At 41.1% G+C, this 20,114-nt stretch overlaps 1 protein-coding gene across 8 annotated transcripts in view; it reads right to left on the bottom strand.

Moving 5' to 3' along the window:
* ZSWIM8 (zinc finger SWIM-type containing 8) overlaps nucleotides 1-20,114 on the bottom strand; it is a 77,842-nt gene that overhangs the window by 17,724 nt on the left and 40,004 nt on the right. For 7 of the 8 annotated variants that reach the window (XR_014026515.1, XM_081328352.1, XM_081328353.1 and 4 more), the window contains 9 exons: nucleotides 18,254-19,253; nucleotides 17,289-17,420; nucleotides 10,294-10,473; nucleotides 9,507-9,690; nucleotides 8,500-8,598; nucleotides 7,957-8,081; nucleotides 3,424-3,658; nucleotides 2,849-3,001; nucleotides 117-339 (listed from right to left, as the gene is read on the bottom strand). Coding sequence is in view for 7 of the 8 variants with exons in the window: in XM_081328352.1 (XP_081184478.1) it covers nucleotides 117-339; nucleotides 2,849-3,001; nucleotides 3,424-3,658; nucleotides 7,957-8,081; nucleotides 8,500-8,598; nucleotides 9,507-9,690; nucleotides 10,294-10,473; nucleotides 17,289-17,420; nucleotides 18,254-19,253 (2,331 nt within the window). In the remaining variant the exon portion in view is untranslated. The remainder of the gene's footprint in view (nucleotides 1-116; nucleotides 340-2,848; nucleotides 3,002-3,423; nucleotides 3,659-7,956; nucleotides 8,082-8,499; nucleotides 8,599-9,506; nucleotides 9,691-10,293; nucleotides 10,474-17,288; nucleotides 17,421-18,253; nucleotides 19,254-20,114) is intronic. The other variant, XM_081328354.1, reaches the window with a different exon arrangement.

Genomic DNA, 20,114 nt, shown 5'->3' with positions numbered 1-20,114 from the left:
AATTTCTGACTGAGACTCTCCCGGCTTTAGAGACTCTTTCTTAGGCTAAATGCAGGTCGGAGCCAGGAAACGTTTGTAGCATAAATGCACAATTCTAGATGGGCAGCAGCACTCACCTCCCAACCTCCACAGTCTTTGCACGTGCCCCTCCACTGGCCCTTCGACTTCCGCTGGAAGAAGAGGAACCCAAGGAATCACTGGAAGAACTGCTGATGCTGTCACTGTCCTGTCCCCGGCCCCAGGAGGTAGTTGCCCAGCCCCCTCGCAGGGGGCGCCGACTGAGGGTGGGAGAACTGTCAGAGGTGGTTTCTGGGGCACTGCTGTCAATGCTTGCCATTCCTGCAAGGCAAAGAGAACAGGTAAGCAAGCTTAGAGGGCACAAAATAATCAGACCACAGTATGGAATACCATCTCAGTTTTTCAATATACAGGGGATTCTGCCGAAAGTTTAAATCAGAAACTGGAAAATTGACACCATTTGTTTGAGAGTTTCTGGAGGCTCCAATTTAAATTCTGTCCTGTTAGGAAGCATTGCAGGTCATTATACTACTCTGATTTGCAAAGTATTACATCGGTTACCAAGGAATTAAAATGCTTATCAAAGAATTCTCTCTCAGTTTGGCATACGGAAATAAACAAGAGACAAGCTTGACTCCTGTATTTTTCCATATGCCAAACTAAGCCACTTTACTAATTTCAGCTAATTATTTGCCAAATCCTGAACATCATTTACAGCAATAGGCAGGCAAAATTCCCTTCTGACCGAAAGACTGTAGGCAATACTTACTTCTTTATTTATAAATAGATTTATAAATAAAATTATTATACATAATTTGGTAGCACCAAAAGAAATTACAATCAACTTCACAGACTATACAAATTTATGCTAACATAGTTTTTCTTTCCATCCAATTATGTCCAATTCTCAGAGACTTGTTTTCTTAGCAAGGTTTTTTTGAAGTAGTTTGCACTACCTTCTTCCTAGGGCTGAGAGAAAATGATTGGCCGAAGTTCACCCAGCTGCTTTGTCTAAACTGGGACTACAACTAATAGTTTCCCAGTTTCTAGAATGATGACTTGACCACTATCCAAACTGACTCTCCAATATAGATAACGCTGCCCCGGTTTTCACACTCCTAAATCCTTGTAACATTCTCAACCTATTTCTTACCACATTCTGACTTCTTTATGCAGCAAAAATAATTAGCAGTTTGTTAAGGCAGGCATCTCAAAGGATTTTAGCTATTTTTGATTGGAAAGAACACATTCATATGTTATGTTGTGTGTGTGTGTGTATGTGTTATACTGCAGATTTTTATGAGTTTAATCCTTATTAATCTATACTTTGGGTTCCTTCACCTTCTTAATTTGGAGAAAAATAATTCACATAATTATTTAGTTTTACAAATGTAATAATTGCAGTTACAAATTGTTAAGAAATTCATGCTTCAGCTAGCTATTTGCTAGCCTACCACCAAGATGAGTACTTTATGAGATCCATGGTGGAGCAGTGGTTAGAATACAGTATTGTAGACTAATACTGCTGACTGTCTGGGGTTTGTTCCTCACTGGCTCAAGGTTGACTCAACCTTCCATCCTTCCGAGGTTGGTAAAATGAGGACCCAGATTGTTGGGGGGCAATATGCTGACTCTGTAAACTGCTTGTAGAGGGCTATAAAGCACTATGAAGTGGCATATAAGTCTACATGCTATTGCTATTTATATGGCTTCATTAAAATATGTATTTGTATAGCTCTCTATATATCACATCATACTTTTTCTTAATGGTCATCTTTAGCATCATTAAAACTGGCAAGAGGAAGACAAAGCCCCAGGTCACAAAAAAGATAAGCTAACTAATTACCGTATTTTTCAGACCATAAGATGCACTTTTCCCCTCCCAAAAGTGGGTGGAAAAACGAGGTGCGTCTTATGGTCCGAAGGTAAGCGAAAACACTTGTCTCCCGTTCAGTCAACGCAGTCCATCAGCTCCATTGGAGAGACGTGATTGAATGAAGACGTGGAATTCTCCGCCCCGCCCCTGTGATTGGTCGGCAGGGGAGGAAATACGGACGTGCCTGCCATGCCTTCTGACTGCCTCCCCCTCCCTGCACGCGCACATTTTCTTTCTTTTACCTCGCTGCTAAAGAAATAGTTTTTGCTAAACTAAACCTCATAGGCGACTTGCCCCAGCAAAGTCGTGAGGAGTTGTCCCTGCAGGTTTCTCTGCGAAGTTTATTGGAAGTGATTTCCCATTTGCAAGATAATACTGCTAATTGTTTGAAATTGCTTCGGCATCTTAGAAAACCTATTCGGTACCTACCTACCTTTCTTTCTTTCTTTCTTTCTCTTTCTTTCTTTCTTTCTTTCTTTCTTTCTTTCTTTCTTTCTTTCTTTCTTTCTTTCTTCTTTCTTTCTTTCTTTCTCTCTATCTCTTCCTTCCTTCCTCCCTCCCTCCTTCCTTCCTTCTCTCTCTCTCTCCCCTCCTTCCTTCCTAGTATACCGGTACTATTTGGTTCAGAATATTTTTTTTCTTGTTTTCCTGCTCTAAAAACTGGGTGCGTCTTATGGTCAGGTGCGTCTTATGGTCCGAAAAATACGGTAATTTTGAACATCAACAAATCCATCTAGAGACTAGTAGATTAGGATATTAACAACAGTTCATATAGGTTTTCCATGAATAAAGCATTTTTCATAAAAATGTTACTCGATGTCAGCCGGAACTCGCCATCTGGCTGGCAATCTTTGCCTCAATGCTGTCCCCACCTGCAGAGACACTTGCAGAAACCTCTGAGCCATCATAGGTCTTCACCCAGTAGCAGAGCTGTGAAGTCCAGCCCCAAGTTACCTGTGTGCTTCTTTTTCTGTCTGACTGGTGAACCCCAGCATCTTCCATTGTAGCCCCCTCTGCTTCCAAGAGCTATTCGGCTAGGAACTTTCCCTTCTTGCTTTAAGACACTGGACTCAACAGGTGGGTCGCAAGGGGATCTCTGAGGGTTCTCTGGAAAAGCACAAAGGTCACTTTGAAGGGCAGTAAGAGGAAAGAAGAGGAGAATTTGCAAACAAGGATCTGTTTTAATGCTATCACCAAGACTCAGTTCATTTCTTACAGAAATATTGACAATTAAAAGTCTGGGATAGATATTCATAGGCTGATTCAGTATCTTTATTCCAAAATGGGGAAAAACTATAAGTAGTTAATGAATAGAGCAGTTGGAAAAGGTTTCCTAAAAATAAGAAAAGCAAAACTTCTTTTTGGAATTATTATACAACAAATGGCAGACAAACTTTTTAAGAAAAGCTGTAAGTGAAAACTTTCAGGTAACCAGAAGACTGAAGCCTCTACATCAAGAAAAAAAATGACCTATCCCTTCTGGTCATGAGAAGAGAGCAGTTGGTGTCCTGTGAAACAGCTGTCCATACCTTGGGTAGTCTTCTCCATAAAGGGTTCAGAAGGACTGCTTTGGACTGCAGGTGGTACACCTGTCTGCTGTGCAACAGATGTTCCTGGGAGATGCTGCATGGGTGCAGTTGATTGGGTAGCATGTTTGGAAGGAGATTTCTGATTAGGTACTGTAGGTTTGCTGGATGAGTAGAATGAACTCAGAGTTTGAGGTTTGTGTGTCTGACTTTCCCTGTCCAGCAGCTTATCTAAGATCTACAAAACATGGAACAGGAGAATGCAGAGGTTACTATTTGAACTAAAAACTAATAAGCAAATGGAAGTGATAATGTGGCATAGTCAAAATTCACCTAAAATCAGAAAGCACTCGGTTCATATGATAGGCATGAGGCTAAATTCTCATGGATACACATGCAACTAAATGAGTCAGTTTATTGCACAAATTCAGGCAAATTAGCTTATTTAGTTACATTAATGTAACTTATAACATAAGGCAGAGACTGTTTTGTGTCCTTAAACGCATTCATTTTTCCCCAATTAAGCCTTCCCAAAATCTTTTAGGGCTAAGGATTGTCCTTCAAACTCTTGCAGGATCAGAAGAAAGAAACATAAGGCAAAAGTATTTGGAATTAAATTTAAATTTAACCTTACAGTGCATTAATTCATTCCTGTAAATCTCAATATTTAAAAACACTTGTCTTCTATCTTGGTAAGAATTCCAATTTAGTTGTCCCCAGAATACGCCCTTGACTCATGAAACAGGGTTTTTTTAATTATATTTGTGTGCAGTCTATTCTCAAAAGTTCTGGACAGATAACAATTAAGACCAGCACAAAATGAAATTCAACTTCCTCAAAAATAATAAATCCACACGTATCATTATCATTATTAGGTCCTGGGTACAGCACATTGGGTAGCAAGTGTTTCCCAGCGGTTTTGATCATTCGCAGCACCTTCGGCATTGTCCCAAGGGTCATTAATAAACTTAACCATTTGGTGCCAGGTTTTCCTTCAGGAAGCCTCCAACGTAATGCAAATTTTGGATGCTGGTCTTTACGCATATGCAATATTGGCCAGCAAACAACATTTGATTCACATTTCTCAATAGGTGTTCTAAATTTGATCTTTGTAGTACCTTTTCATTTGTGATGTCATGATATGAGATGCGGAGGATTCTTCTGAAGCAGCATTGTTGGAAAACATTTAACCGTTTAATCATCTTGGCTGTACACCTTCATTAAACAGAGCTTAGAATTCCAAAAGCTAATGGTAATCAATTTTATTGACTTCAAAAAGGTGATTGACTCTATTCATCAAGAACCATTACAGAATACTGAAAAGAGCTTTGATATTCCTCAACATTTTATAAATATCTTTAAGAACCTTTAAGAACTCTAGCTGCTATGTACAAATGTAATCTGGCAACATCACTTTCTTTAACATCAATACAGGAGTAAGACAGGGATGCATACTATCACCATTCTTGTTTCTCTTCTCCAGGGACTTTGTTATGCACAGAGCAATGGATAACCCTAGCTAATTTGTTTTAACTGTGGGCTAGTCTTAATTTAATTCTATTTTAATTGTATTTATTTGTATTGTTTAATTCGCCCTGTAAACCGCCCTGAGTCCTTCGGGAATAGGGCGGTATATAAAATCAATCAATAAATAAATAGCTTTGGCATCCCATGGACAAGGCCCATCTATCGGATTTAGATTCTGAGGATGACATTGCATTGCTTGGTGAAACAAAAAGGTGCTTACAAGAAATGACCACCAGTTTAGAAACGGAGGCCAAAAAGATTGGCTTATGTATAAATCTTGAAAAGACCAAGTTTATGTAAGTCGGATGTGCCCAGGATAATATGCCTATAACAGTCCTTGGTCAGGCTACAGAACAAGTCCAACAATGTACTTATCTTGGTAGCAGTATGTCTATTGACGGAGATACACATAAGGACATTAACAATTGAACTGGCTGTGTTTCAAAGCATGTGCCCAATTTGGCCTATGACAGCCGTAAGTATTACCACAAAGATGAAACTCTCCAAGAGTGTTGTTATACCAACAGCGACATGTGCATGTGAAACTCTCACGTAACTCAAACAAAATTGATATCAAAATAACAAACCAAAAAGACAGGCAGTCATGAATGTAACAGATTCCAACCTTCACTGACAAAATAACCTGTGCTAAATAAGTTTTAATAACTTTTTTTCTAAAAGCACGAGTGAAAGAACAGACTGGATCACCATGGGGAGATACTTGCAGAATATAGGAACCACCACTACCACCACCAAGAACAACAAACCAGAGGCTCCACCAGAGGAAAATTTTAAAAGAAGGGATTTGTATGGATCTGATTCTATCCGAACTTGTTGGATGGGCAGATAGATAGAAAGGAAAGTGGCCCTCAGGTATTCTAGTAAAGAATCATGTAGGCTTTTAATGGTGACAATCAACATCTTAGATTGCACCAGGAGGCCAACAGGCCACCAATGAAGTCTCCAAAGCACTGTAGTCATAAAAATATATCATGATATACTCACTATTGCCGTGGCCATCACATTTTATTTATTTATTTATTTATTTATTTATTTATTTATTTATTTATTTATTTATTTATTTATTTATTTATGGGACTTATATGCCGCCCTATCTCCCGAAGGACTCAGGGCGGCTAACAACAATAACGTACAATAAATACAGAAGTTAAAATTAAAATTAAAATTAAAAGCCCCTGTAGAATAAATAAAAATTAAAAATTAATTAAAATTAAAATAAATTAAAAATTAAGAGTTAAAAATTAAAAACATAATTAAAATCCCTGTCAGTCCAGGTCAGCCAGGTGGAAAAGGAGTGTTTTGAGGCCGCGGTGAAAGGACTGGAGATCTGGGCCATCCGAAGCTCAGGGGGGAGTTGGTTCCATAGGGCTGGCGCTCCCATAGAGAAGGCTCTCCCCTTGGGGGTCGCCAGCCGACATTGTCTAGCAAGTTTTGGTTTGTGAATGAATTCTTTCCAGGTGCAACCCCCAAGCATTTTAAAATATTCAAAATAGACTAAGGCACAGGGGATTATGAACTGAGGCTTCCAATGCAGGAATGACCACAATCTGTACATGCAATTTAACTGTATAAAAACAAAAACTGTAGCCTGCTGATTGAGTAAGAGCTATAAATCCAGAGCAATTTCCTTAGAATCGTTTACCCAAAACCTCAAGCCGTTCTGTCTTGGGTGAATTCAGTTTGAGCCTATTTCTCCCAATAGCCTTCAGGCACTGGATCAGCTGTAAAGCAGGGAATGTTGTGAAACTCTGCAGGGGCAGTAGAAGACCATTCTTGCATCCAGGCCTGAAGCAGGATTTTGGCCTGAAATCCAACAGTCAAAGATCCAAATAATCCACTTCTAAAAAGAGAAGGTTGCAGACCAGTCTAAAATTACAAAAATAATTGCATCTCCTTCTCTCTAAAAACACTATTGCTTGAACTCAACCTCCTGTCACTTCACAAGAAATCTTAACCAACCATGAGAGGCAGAGATCCAATTGAGTAGTCACAAACATGACAGACAGCCCTGATTCCTCAGTGCCCAGATCACCTCAAACAAAGTTCCTGTCATCTCTAACCTAACTCTGTCCAACTGGAGTCCAACTCTAAGTCTAAGCAATTTTACTTGCCAACAATTGCAAGAATTCTTCATGGCAACCCTTCAGATTCCTTAAAAGGGGAAATGTTGTCCTAAAAAGGGCTGCTGGATAACATTCAGCAAATACAGTAAGAGCAGCAAAATATGTCCCTTTTGCCGCTCATTGCCAGTGTCCAGTTAGATTCCTGACAAGTTTCCCCCTCCAATAATGTTCTGGTTATCTCCTCTATTCTTCATTTCCAGCTACTCTGGAAGGTAAGGAACTGCAGCAGTTTTGTGAGAGTGAAGAGGCCAATCCAGTGCAAGTTCCCTTATTGCTCTCCTATTCCAATGGATCTTGATCAAACTGTTCACCAGATCTCAGAAACTCCAATGCTCTCTAAAAACCCAGTGGATCCATTAAGTGCTTGGCGTAGACTGATCTAATCACTCCACTTTTTTTGTTCTTTCCATATTAATAGAGTACTGGAAATAAATTATGGAAAGGAAATACAAATGTTTCCTACCAATAGGATAACTTTTGGGTGTAATGGGGAAAAAGTAAAAGAAACATAAGCCAAACCAATCTGATGGCTGCAAAAGACTGCAAGGACATTATTTGGCCATAGGTTTAGCAGCAGTTGCTAACTCTTCCATTCTAAGCACCCTTGTCATGGTCTCATGATCAAAGTAGACATTATATTTCTCACCCCGTGCACACAGAAACATACAGGTGCATTACAGGGAAACACACTGGGGCAACACACACAGCATCCACCCTATCTCTCTCACATGTACACATCAAATGGTATTTTAAATCTTGAAGTCCTGCAAATGTTAGTTGGTTTCCAAGAAAACTCTGAAAAGCTTAGTTATTTAAAAATGAACTAAAGATGTTCCACTTCTAAACATTTCTAAAAATAACTTACTTTTTTGAGTTTAGACTGATCATCCTTGTAAGTGATCATCAGGGCTAAAGCTAGATCTCCTTTCTCTCTTCGAGTACCTTCACACAGAAGAGGATGCTCTGCTTCGCTCACTGTTGTCTTCATGCCTGCAAAGCAGAATTCAAGAATGTTGTCCTACTTTATGTAAATACTAAAACATTCCTACTAGGGCAATCCTCCAGTCTCGTCAAAATGGCTACTGGCAAAACACAGTATGCTATATATTATTATTATGCAAAATATGCCTGAATTACATTCTATTCCTTTTTTCATGATCAAGTGCTACAGATAAATGTTGATATACAGAATAAATTATCAATATTGATACAAATATTCTGTATAAAACTTTAGATTTCATTTAAAAAGAATATCAGCTATGGTGCCCGGGCTTTTCATTATTTCAATTCTATTTAGGTGATTCAAGAAGAGAATTCAACATCTGTGCAAATTCAGATACTTGACATGGGCAGGACCTCTTTTCAAATTATAGGAGCAACTGTACAGGGGGAAAAACTAAGCACTCACCAAGTGCTGCCACGGCTGCCTCAAAGCCAAGTTCTTCATCTCCAGGCATTTCATTGTTCCAATTACGGCTTGGGGGTCTTGACCCTGTAGGAGAAACCACTAGGACAGGAACAGAGATATTAATTAGCTCTGTTAGCTCTCTATTAATTAGAGAATAAACATTGCCTGGACTGGTAAAGAAAACTAGTGCAAATATTGTATTTTAACAACCGTACAATATTGCTACAGTTAAACCAACATGATAAAATTTTCTTGCAAGGTCAGTACAAAAATCAGACCTCAGTACCATGTTGAGATATTTTATCCTCCCGAGGACATTTTTTGTACAACTCTAATTGTCATTTAACACATGGCACAGCTGGTAATTCAGAATGAAAAGAGGATTGCAGTCACCACAAGGCATTGTGCATTGTTTTGGCTTCCTCAGAGCTGTAAAATATGGTCTTAGTTTTGGTGCTTTATCTGGAAAAAAAACTGTAGTAGAGATTCAGCAAGTAGTCACTGAAAAACTGACCATCTGCTTTAAGAAGCTGGGCATAACACCTATAAATTAAAACATCTTGTCTCCCCTGGTGCCCACTAAATACTTTGACTCCCATCAGTTACAGGCCAGCAACAGGCATAAATTACATTGTACCCCAAAGTTTCTGGAGAGTCATTTATAGGAGAGCTGTCAATTGGTAACATTAGGACATACCAGTAGTTAATGAAGTTTTAAAGACTGATTGAAAATCCCCTATTTAGATAGGCTAATTACATACTTCCAAGCTTTGCGATTAAGGCTAGGTTCAGGACCTCCACAGCTCCTTCACATGTAAGCATTTGGTCTAAACCAAGGGTAGCAGGTATATTTTTTTTAACCTTGCAGAAAACATGGAAGTTCTCACGGACACAAGAATCAACAGACATAAATGAATGGACTGTGGAAATTGCACTGAAAAACCATCGCTGCTACTCTTTTCCTCAAGGGGCTTCCTCTTGGGTAAATAGGTAGGCAGGGGTTTTACCTGGGGCACACAACACATCAAATATGAAGCTAGCGAGCATGAGAGGCAGGACAGGCCGGTAATCGCACAGGGTCCCTTCCCTCAGCTCTTCAGCTCTCCCCCGAATAGTATTCATCTCGCTAGAGCCCAGTGGGATCTTCTTCAGCAAGGCCACGATCTCAGACTCCTGGTAAGCCAGCTTGACCTGTGTGATATGGATCAAGGAGAAATACGCACAAGGCTTTTATTTGAACAAATGCATTATTATGCACAAAGACTGGATAATAACATTAAGAAAGAATGCTTTTAGTGATGCGCAAGAATCCTAGCCTCAGGCTGAGAGGGCTGCTTTTTTATCCAGTAATGGCTGCCAAGAAATTCCCTAACTTTGGGGACTAAACTCAATGCATGATCCTCTGCAGAGCCATATGAAAGTCTACGTAAGTCTGTGGAGAATATGCAGCTGGAACTGCACATTTTGGAAACTAAACAAAATAACCAGCTAACAGATTGTACCAAAACCAATACAGGTAGTCCTTGATTTATGATTTAATGACTGTTTGGCGGCACTATAAAAACTAACTTACGACTGGTCCTCACACTTATGACCATCACAATGTCCCTGTGATCATGTAATTGCAATCTGGGTACTTGGCAACTGGCCTGCCCTTATGACAACTGCAGTATCTTGCAGTTATGTGGTTGCCATTTGCTGACAAGCAAAGTCAATGGGGAAGGCAGAAGAGAAAGTCACGGGTCACAGTCATGTGATGTCTCACTTAATGACCACACTCCTCAACATACATACCTCCAGGGCCTTGGTAGATGCTGGCGGCCTCTGTAACTCCAGAGCAAACATGCCAATCTGGAAAGCTAGATTGTGATATTCTTGCCGCTCACTCAGTACAGTCAGTAGAAAAGCAGCTTTGGATAAAGTGTTTGTTGCTATCCAAGTCTGTTTGCTAGTAGATACTTTATTTTTCTTTCCCTGTAGGATGGAGAATTAGAAGGCTGAATGTGAATTTTCCTGTGCTTTGATGCTATAGAAAAACAATTTAAAAATGATAAGTATGCCTTTATGTGCCATCTTAGATGTATAAAAATGTATGTGTGTGGGGGGGGTTTAAACTACACTTCTTGCAAGTCTTTTTCCTTTATATATGCCTAGTCACAGCAGCAATCTACTCTTGGCTGAGCAGATCTGACTGGGAGATGATCAGGATATCCCAGACTACAGACAACAGTAGGAAACTGGAAGAACATTTAACAAGAAAAGCAATTGACTTTTCCATGTAGTTTAGCTTGACTTAAGGGAATCTTTACCCTTTTACACACCTTTAATATACATATTTGATGTGCATATTTATAATCAGAGAAGTGCATTTCAAAATACAAACAAATCTGATTCTCTAGTCTTAGCTGAAATTCTACTGATTTCAGTTGTACCCCATCAGGGCAAATTCAGTCTAGACCAGGGGTAGGCAACCTTGGCTCTTTTATGACTCGTGGACTTCAACTCCCAGAATTCCTGAGCCACCATGGCTGGCTCAGGAATTCTGAGAGTTGAAGTCCACGAGTCATAAAAGAGCCAAGGTTGCCTACCCCTGGTCTAGACCCATCCCAAGAAGATGACTTAAGGAAAAATCCACACATAAAATAAAATGGGCCAAGATAAACTTTATGAAGTATAACAAAGAATGCTGTATAATTTTAATCACCATTTGAGGCAACAACATTTGTTTTTATTTGCACTATGTCATAAACCTTTTGAAAGTAAAATGCAACTCAGCTTCAGCATCATTAAAGAAATATTGTTTTTTTATAAAGTGACTTTGTAGACAAAGTATAAAGGAAAATATTCTCTAAAATTTGCGGTCCATTTTAGCAGCAACTCTGATTTATACTTCCCAATGTTTTGCCTTCACACCCTCATATATTTTAACAAATGAATGTTTTAGGAATAAAAAGATATGAGAAGAATCAAATATACCCATCTGTCTTTGGAATAAAGATAGGACATGAGTGTGTTTTAGTGAATAAATAAGCAATGTGAGTTTTTTTTTCTACAAGGTGACAAAAAGATGCTCCTCAGAACCACAGCTCAACAATTTAATGTGGAATGGAGTAATTTTGTAATATGGAGTAATTATGCCTCACTCATAATTCTTCATATTTTGTGTTACTTGCAGTCATATATTCAGTATTCATTATTTTCTAATAAATGTTTTGAGAGTGGACAATCTAATAAACTTTTTAAGTGGACAATCACTTAAATATGAGCCAGCAGTGTGCTGCAGTTGCCAAAAAAGCCAACATAGTGCCGGGCTGCAATAACAGAGGGATAGAATCAAGATCACGTGAAGTATTAATACCACTTTACACGTGCTGGAACTCTCATCTTATTAATCTTTTATTTATATATTTATTTCTTAATTGGCTTATACTCTTTGGTTGCGCTGTGCCCTGTTTGCAAGTCCGCTACTTACTGAGAGAAAGTTGGTGAAATAGCTTCCCGGGGGCACAAAAGGAGGAAAGTGCCGAGAAGTGCACTTACCTGTATGCTGGCATTGTGAAGATTCTGGATTTCCCTCTCAGCCTTCCTATCCTAGGAAGATCCAGCAGAGATTAACCAAAAAGTTCATCTCGGGTCTGAATTCCCATGCAGTGAAAAGGAGAGTGCTTGTAACTTCTGGTTGTAGTTATCCATGTTTCTGCACACTGAGATAATCGGCCACTTGTACAAATACAGAGCCTATCATGCTTATGGATTACTGATTCACATTTCCCATGGATTGTCTTCTGTCCATGGGAGGGAAGCTTGGTAGATTCTAAATTTCATAATTTTAGTTATTCCTTTGGCAGGGTATATATGAAAACAAGCTGCAAAGATCTTTAAAAACACGTTTCTCACACATTTATATTTTTGAATCATAAATATTAAATCTTTGTTCTTTTCAATGATCCATACTAATGCTTTAGAAATATAATTTCCAGTTTTAGCTACAGTAAGCAAGGAAATTACACTAAAGTTAAATTTAACATTACTTGTTAAAGATATTTACTATATTTCAGAATTAGTATTCTTTCAGTCACAATCTTATTCCTATTCAATTTAAGGTAAAGGTAAACGACATGCATGCTAGTCGTTTCCGACTCTAGTGCTCATCTCCGTTTCAAAGCCGAAGAGCCAGCGCTTGTCCGAGGACATCTCCGTGGTCATGTGGCCGGCATGACTAGATGCCAAAGGTGCACGGAACACTGTTACCTTCCCACCGTAGTGGTCCCTACTTGCATTTTTACATGCTTTTGAACTGCTAGGTTGGCAGAAGCTGGGACGAGTAACAAGTGCTCACTCTGTTACGCGGCACTCGGGATTCGACCCACCAAACTGATTTAGCTGATTTTAAAATGCGATGTTGGCAGAAGCTGGGACGAGTAACAGGCGCTCACTCTGTTACGCGGCACTCGGGATTCGACCCGCCAAACTGCCGACGTAAAAATGCAAGTAGAAAAATAGGGACCACTACAGTGGGAAGGTAACAGCGTTCCGTGCGCCTTTGGTGTCTAGTCATGCCGGCCACATGACCACGGAGACGTCCTCGGACAAGCGCTGGCTCTTCGGCTTTGAAACGGAGATGAGCACCGGCCCCTAGAGTTGGAAACGACTAGCACGCATGTGCGGGGGAACCTTTACCTTTACCTAAAATGCGATGTAAAATCATCAGCACATAAAAAGAAAACAGAAAAAACAGCTGCAAATTAACTCAACAGTTCTATGCTTAGCAAGATTTCCATTTAATCAAAGTCCTTGCTCTTTCCAAATCTATTTCAGGGTTTATAGTTTCTATATATACACAAACAAAGGGAAATGAGTTTCTGGGCTGGTTCAATTTTTTTATAAATTCCAAAAATTATGTCATGAGTGATATATTTATAGGTATATAATTGACAGTGCAATTGGCAGTGCAGACATGCCAAATACTTCTAAAGTGAGAACCAAAATACATATATACACAATTTTTTCTCCCCTAAATTTTCAGGCAATGTATCTGTTACATATAAATATAAAAGCATGATAGGCTCTGTATTTGTATAAGTGGCCAATTATCTCAGTGTGCAGAAACAAGGATAACTACAACCAGAAGTTGCAAGCCCTCTCCTTTTCACTGCATGGGAATTCAGACCCGAGATGAACTTTTTGGTCAATCTCTGCTGGATCTTCCTAGGATAGGAAGGCTGAGAGGGAAATCCAGAATCTTCACAATGCCAGCATACAGGTAAGTGCACTTCTCGGCACTTTCCTCCTTTTGTGCCCCCGGGAAGCTATTTCACCAACTTTCTCTCAGTAAGTAGCGGAGTTGCAAACAGGGAACAGCACAACCAAAGAGTATAAGCCAATTAAGAAAAAGGTATTCAAATATTTCCCTCTCTTTTCCTTTTCTGCTTTGAGTGGTACGCCTGCTTCTGGGGGGAAAGCGGAGGCATTTATTTCTCGCTTCTCCTGACGCGAGAGCAGGGCTGCCTTTCCAAGTCGCGGTCCCTCACGGGAGAAGTCGCAGAAAAGGCAAATGATTCCAGCAAAGAAACGGTACACTTGGGATTGCTATAGCAACGGCTTCCTCATTGGAATTCACGGCAGCCGCCATTACGGGCCCCGAGAGGGTGCCGAGGCCATGCTCTGTCAGCACAGCAGTTTGACATTGCTGCAGGCTGGATGCTAAGGCTGAAATTAACATTTAGCCATGCAAGGTTAGGGATTCCTCTTTTTCCCCCCAGCACTTGGGAATCAGCAGTCACACGTTTCTACAAAGGTGAGGGAACAGAACACAGTGGAAGTGTGTATCGTGTTGAGGGCCAGGCGCTCCAGGGTGGCCACGTAGGTGTGCAGGATGAGGCAGCAGCGGAGGCGCAGGTCCAGCACCAGGGAGGCCACCAGCCTGGCTGACACAGGTGAGCACAAGGAAGGAGTCCACATGGACTCCGTAGAACCCACCTCCCACTCCTTGTCCTCTCTTACCTACTTGAGATGGTATAGTTGGGCAGCAGGGAAGGGTGCAAAGTTCCTGCCAACTCTCCTTTGCTGCAGGCAACTTGCCTGTGCAAAGTTTGCTGGCCCGGTCTTTTGGCGCACTCAGCAGCATTTCCAATAAGGGGAGTAGCACAACTTGTGCAAAGGCTTCCCCCCCCTTTTTTGTACAAAAAAAAAGGTGCCGGAACGCTGTTCTGAGAAAAAAAGCCCTGCCACAATGTAAGAAAGATGTCAAGACTCTAGAAAGAGTACAGAGAAGAGCAACACAGATGATTGGGGGACTGGAGGCTAAAACATACAGTATAAGGAACGGCTGCTGGAATTGGGTATGTCTAGTTTAATGAACAGAAGGACTAGGGGGGACATGATAGCAGTGTTCCAATATCTCAGAGGCTGCCACAAAGAAGAGGGAGTCAAGCTATTCTCCAAAGTGCCTGAAAGCAGGACAAGAAGCAACAGATGGAAACTAATCAAGGAGAGAAGCAACCTAGAACTAAGGAGAAACTTCCTGACAGTTAGAACAATTAACCAGTGGAACAACCTGCCTCCAGAAGTTGTGAATGCTCCAACACTGGAAGTTTTTAAGAAGAGACTGGACAGCCATTTGTCTGAAATGGTATAAGGTTTCCTGCCTGAGCAGAGGGTTGGACTAGATGACCTTCCAACTTTACTACTACTACTACTACTACTATTATTATTATTAATTATTATTGTCTGTTTGGTGTTGTGATTAAAGCATCGGGCTAGAAACCAGGAGATGGTGAGCTCAGGTCCCACCTTGGGCACGAAGCCAGTTTTGGTGACCCGGGGCAAGTCCTCCTCTCAGCCCTTGGGGAAGAGACCATGGCACATTTGTTGAGGGAGTTTCCAAAAATTGGACACAACTGAACAGAAGGAGAAAAAAAAAACCTTTATGGCAAAATGAGGGGGAGGTGTTCCTATTTATATCAAAACGCATTTTCACCGATTCAGCTATTTTGTTTTAAGGTTCGGTCACACCTTGCACTAGGATTCAAAAGTTCCTTCCGTGTTTCAGTACCTTTATCATCCAAAATCATATAACCTGTGGTCATCCACCTTTGTTCATTTTTAATCCCAACACACAATCATTGAGGGACTCCAGTTGCTGCCTCCTTTCCCTTGCAACAGCCGTTCTTACTCCCAACTTTCTCTTTCTTTCAAGCCTGTTATCCCACACTGAATAACATTATTCTGTAACAGTTGGCAAAAAAAAAGCCAAAGCTCTTCAGAAGATGCATCCTTTCCCCACATCAGCCTCTGCATAGAGCAAAGAGCCTTGGTGGAGCAGTGGGCTAATGCCTCCTTAAGTAACACCAGCTGCCTGCAATTAGTGCAGGTTCGAGTCCCACCAGGCTCAAGGTTGACTCAGCCTTCCATCCTTCCGAGGTAGGTAAAATGAGGACCCAGATTGTTGGGGGCAATAAGCTGACTTTGTAATAATGCCGCTTGGGGTGTGTGTGAAAGCCCTAATAAGCAGGCATATACATAGAATGAAGGCTACTGCTAAGCTTGTAAGCCGCCCTGAGTCTTCGGAGAAGGGCGGGATATAAATGGAATTAAAATAAAATAAATAAAATAGAATCATAGGGCTGGAAGGGACCTCAGAGGTCTTCTAGTCCAGGGCTTTTCAACCAGTGGTACGGGTACCACCTGTGGTACATTGGCACCTGGCAGGTGGTACGCGACCATCTTAGAAAAGTGGTAGCGGGGGAGGGGAATGAGCTGAACCGGTGGCAGCACTGCACAAGTCTGAACGAGATATGCCTGGAGCTGCAGGGCTGTCAGGGCTCAGTGGAAGTGCCAGCATCAGTGCTTCTTTGGGGCTGTCAGGGCTCAGCGGAAGTGTCAGGATCAGTGCCAGGCTACAGCTGGAGCTCAGCACTGATCCTGGCGCTTCTGAGCCCAGAAGAAGCGCCGATCAGCTAGAATATTGCAGCATCTCCAGGGTTTTGTGATTTACATTCAGATGCTTGGCAACTGATTCATATTTATGACGGTCACAGTGTCCCAGGGTCATGTGAAGTGACCAAAACCTGCTGCAACCACCTAGCAGATGGGGGGAATAAAAACCAAACACCCCACCCCACCCCACCCCTGCTGCCAATCCTCAACAGAAATGCTCACAACAAAGAAAACCTTGGACAGGAGGAAGAGTGCCGCCGGGCGGGCAGGTGTCTTGCTTGGCTGTGGCTTGGGGGGCACTTTTTTCAGTGCCACTGTAACTTTGAACAGTCTCTAAGCGAACTGTTGTAAGTCAAGGACTACCTGTACTTCATCACTTTTTTCCCTTTTTTTTGTTCAAGTTTTTGATACCTTGCTAGGCGACTGGTGGTACTTGGATGTTGCCATATCCTAAAAGTGGTACAATGGGTGAAAAGGTTGAAAAGCCCTGTTCTAGTCCAACACACACACACACACACACCAAAGGTTAAGGCAGGAGATAACCATTATAGTCGGTAGAGGTTGTTCTACACCTGTCCTGATGTCCCCCCCCATCAGAGTGGAGAGATTGGACAGAAAGGATTACAACAGAGGAAGAAGACATACAAAGGGGAACGCACGTCAAAAGAGATGGGAGTCAATTCTCTCAAAATATCACAACATAATTATCAACTGATGGTTCAGAGTAAAGGTTTATAGTTATTACCGCATTAACATTATCCCCAGCAACACACACACACATCTGAATCTCCTACTAGCTACTGTCCAATCCTGGTCTTTCCATTTAAACTGTGTTTCCACCAGCATTATACCTTGGTTGGGGGTTGCTCCACTTTGAGATCAGGAGGATTAGCCAGCAAGTCTTTTGCAAGTTCAACGGTGAGACGACACGCTTCGCTGCTATAGCCATGTGCATGAAGAGCCTCTGCGCAGGCAAACAGCACCTGTAAATTGAGAATTGCAGCAAAAGCAGTCTAATTCTTGCTTCCTTTTCTCTCAGTTCTTAGTCTTGTGGGCCTAGGAATTTCACTGCTGAAACTCATGGCATCTCTTCTTGCCATTCCCAAGTGAGAAACAGATTACAACTATATTGCTCGTTAAGTCCTCCAATAAGCATATCACAATTGAAAAAATAAGTCAACTTTCTCCCAATCCCCAGTAAAAGCCACTTGTGAGGAGTGCCCAACATTCCTTGCACTCCATTACCAACCCCTACCTGCGCCACATTTGGAGTGCGTAACTCTTCAGGTCCAACACAGGAAAGGTACTTAATGGCCGCCATGTGAGGCAAGAAACAAACTGAGATAAACACAAGATGCTGCCTTATATGATCCACATGCTTTGTAGTCTGACTGATAGTTGAAAATCTCAAACAGAAGTTCAGTTATGTAAGATCCATTTGGAATTGCAGATGCAATCCAGAACTTCTGCATTAAATGTGCATTCTACTACCAAATTTTGCACCTTTCATATAACATTAATCCTACGGTCTTGTCAAAATGGCTACTGGCAAAAAACACAGTATGCTACATATTATTATTATGCAAAATATGCCTGAATTACATTCTATTCCTTTTTTCATGATCAAGTGCTACACATAAATGTTGATACACAGAATAAGTTATCGATATTGATACAAATATTCTTTATAAAGTTATCTTAATTTAATAGCCCTTCACTGCTACATAATAAATGTTTTTCATTCTTCCCAGTAGGAACATACACTAGAGGAGCCTACAATAAAGTAGGTGGATGAGTCAGGAGCTTACAGGCCTACCTCCATTCGGTTTTCTTGCTCCAAGGGTTTTATTCCAGCAAACATATCTTGCTCCTCTTCAATCCCACCCTCTGCTTTCTCATCTTCTTCCTTGGCCACCTCCTGGGGATTTAAATAATATACTTGATAGTCATCTTCTTCCTCTTCTCCTCCAGCAGCGCCATTTTCCTCCACCTCTTTTGGCTTTGAACATACCCCGGCACTACTTTCCTCAGGGCCGTGGAGGTCATCATCTCCACTGCCCACTTCCTCCACGGGTTCCTTTGAAAGTTTCTTTGTGGAAGGACTGCTTCTGTGGGCGGGCTCCGTTGCCTCAGAGAAATACACTCCACCTTCGTCCTCAAAAGTATCTCTGTAGCTTCTGCTCAGCGGGCTGTCTGTGAAGCTGAAGGTGTTGCTTGCCTCTGCCCCAAGAGCCAAACTACTGTCATCTAAAGTCAATTCAGCCAAGTCCGGCTCCAAAGAACTGTCCTCGCTGCTCATACGACGCTTCCCACCATGTTTGCTGGCTAAGTTCTTTCCCACCGGAAGCTTGCCCTTGTTCACAATTGTTTTATATGAAGCTTTATCACCTTCTGCTGAAAGTCTTCTCAGAACCCGCTGGGGGCCTTCAGACACAACTTTCCGTTTCCCAATAAGTTCTTTGGGGCGCACAGCTGGCTCCTGAGATATCAGGCGTGACCTGTCTCCTAGCTGCAAACATGTCCCCATAGCATCTGTGCCATGGCTTCTCCCTGCATCAGCAAAATTTTCTATGCACGGTGGCCTGCAGTTCCTCTGCTGGATGGCCTTAACCCAACAAAAGGAGTTCTTTTTGTCAGCATTGCTGTAGGTGATGCCTGGGATAGGATATGCCTCCTCCCAATTGAAGTAGCAAGCTTCCACAGCTGGCTTGAATCCATGGAATAACTTCTCAAGAGACTTCTTATGCTGCCCTCTTTTGACATTGTCTATTACCTTCAACTGCCACTGCCTTAGCTGCGTGCACAAGTCCCTTCGCCTAGCATTATGGAAGGAAGGAAACAAGTGAGAGGCAAAAGTGACCTATTAAAAGCAAATGTCAAAATTTACTGTTTGCACATTTAATTTCTTGTCAATCTAGTACACTTACATTTTTCCTTCATCAGCATATGATTCATGTCTTATCAGAACTCTAATATTCTAATACACTTAATACTTTATTTCATTTTTATGTCACAGAAAAAAGCCTCAAATAATCAAAGCTCCTATGAAAATTCCTAACACTGATCCTAGCAGCAGTTTAATTAACTGCCTATACAGTCTATTGTGTTTGGCAAAGAAATTCAAAGGAAATATTCTCAGGTCCCACTGAATATGCTCCATATTTGATATCTCCCCACAAATTTCCACAAAACTGAAAAGTGAGGATAGTTCAAGTCATTCCAAAACACTATCTTTTTTCCCCTAAAAATTCTTCATGGTCTACTTTGGAGGTACCTTTCAGATTGTTGTCATACTTGCACTGTTGCCAGATATGAATATTATTGAAAATCTGTGGGGGAACAGATTTCACTGTGTGGTGCAATGCATCCTGGAAAAAGTAGGAATATTTCACAGAAGGGCTGTGCAAGGATAAGTGGGGAAAAAATCCACAAGCAAGACCTTAGCTGTCTAAAGAAACATTTAGAAGCTGAGGAGTTACAAAATAATGACTGGAATGGTATTGCATCTGCCATATTCACTATTTTCTTAAGTTGGTTGCAAATAACTGCAAAGAAATAATAAGCGTGCATTCAAATTTCAACAAAAAAATCATGCTTAACGCTTTACTATACCGAAATTGTAATAGCTGCTGCTTACTTAAGAATTCATTGAAACATACAATTTGAACATGATGTCT

The sequence above is a fragment of the Vipera berus genome, assembly GCF_964194415.1.
Source record: "Vipera berus genome assembly, chromosome: 5".
NCBI lineage: Eukaryota > Metazoa > Chordata > Lepidosauria > Squamata > Viperidae > Vipera > Vipera berus.
This window is presented reverse-complemented; position numbering and strand designations above follow the sequence as displayed.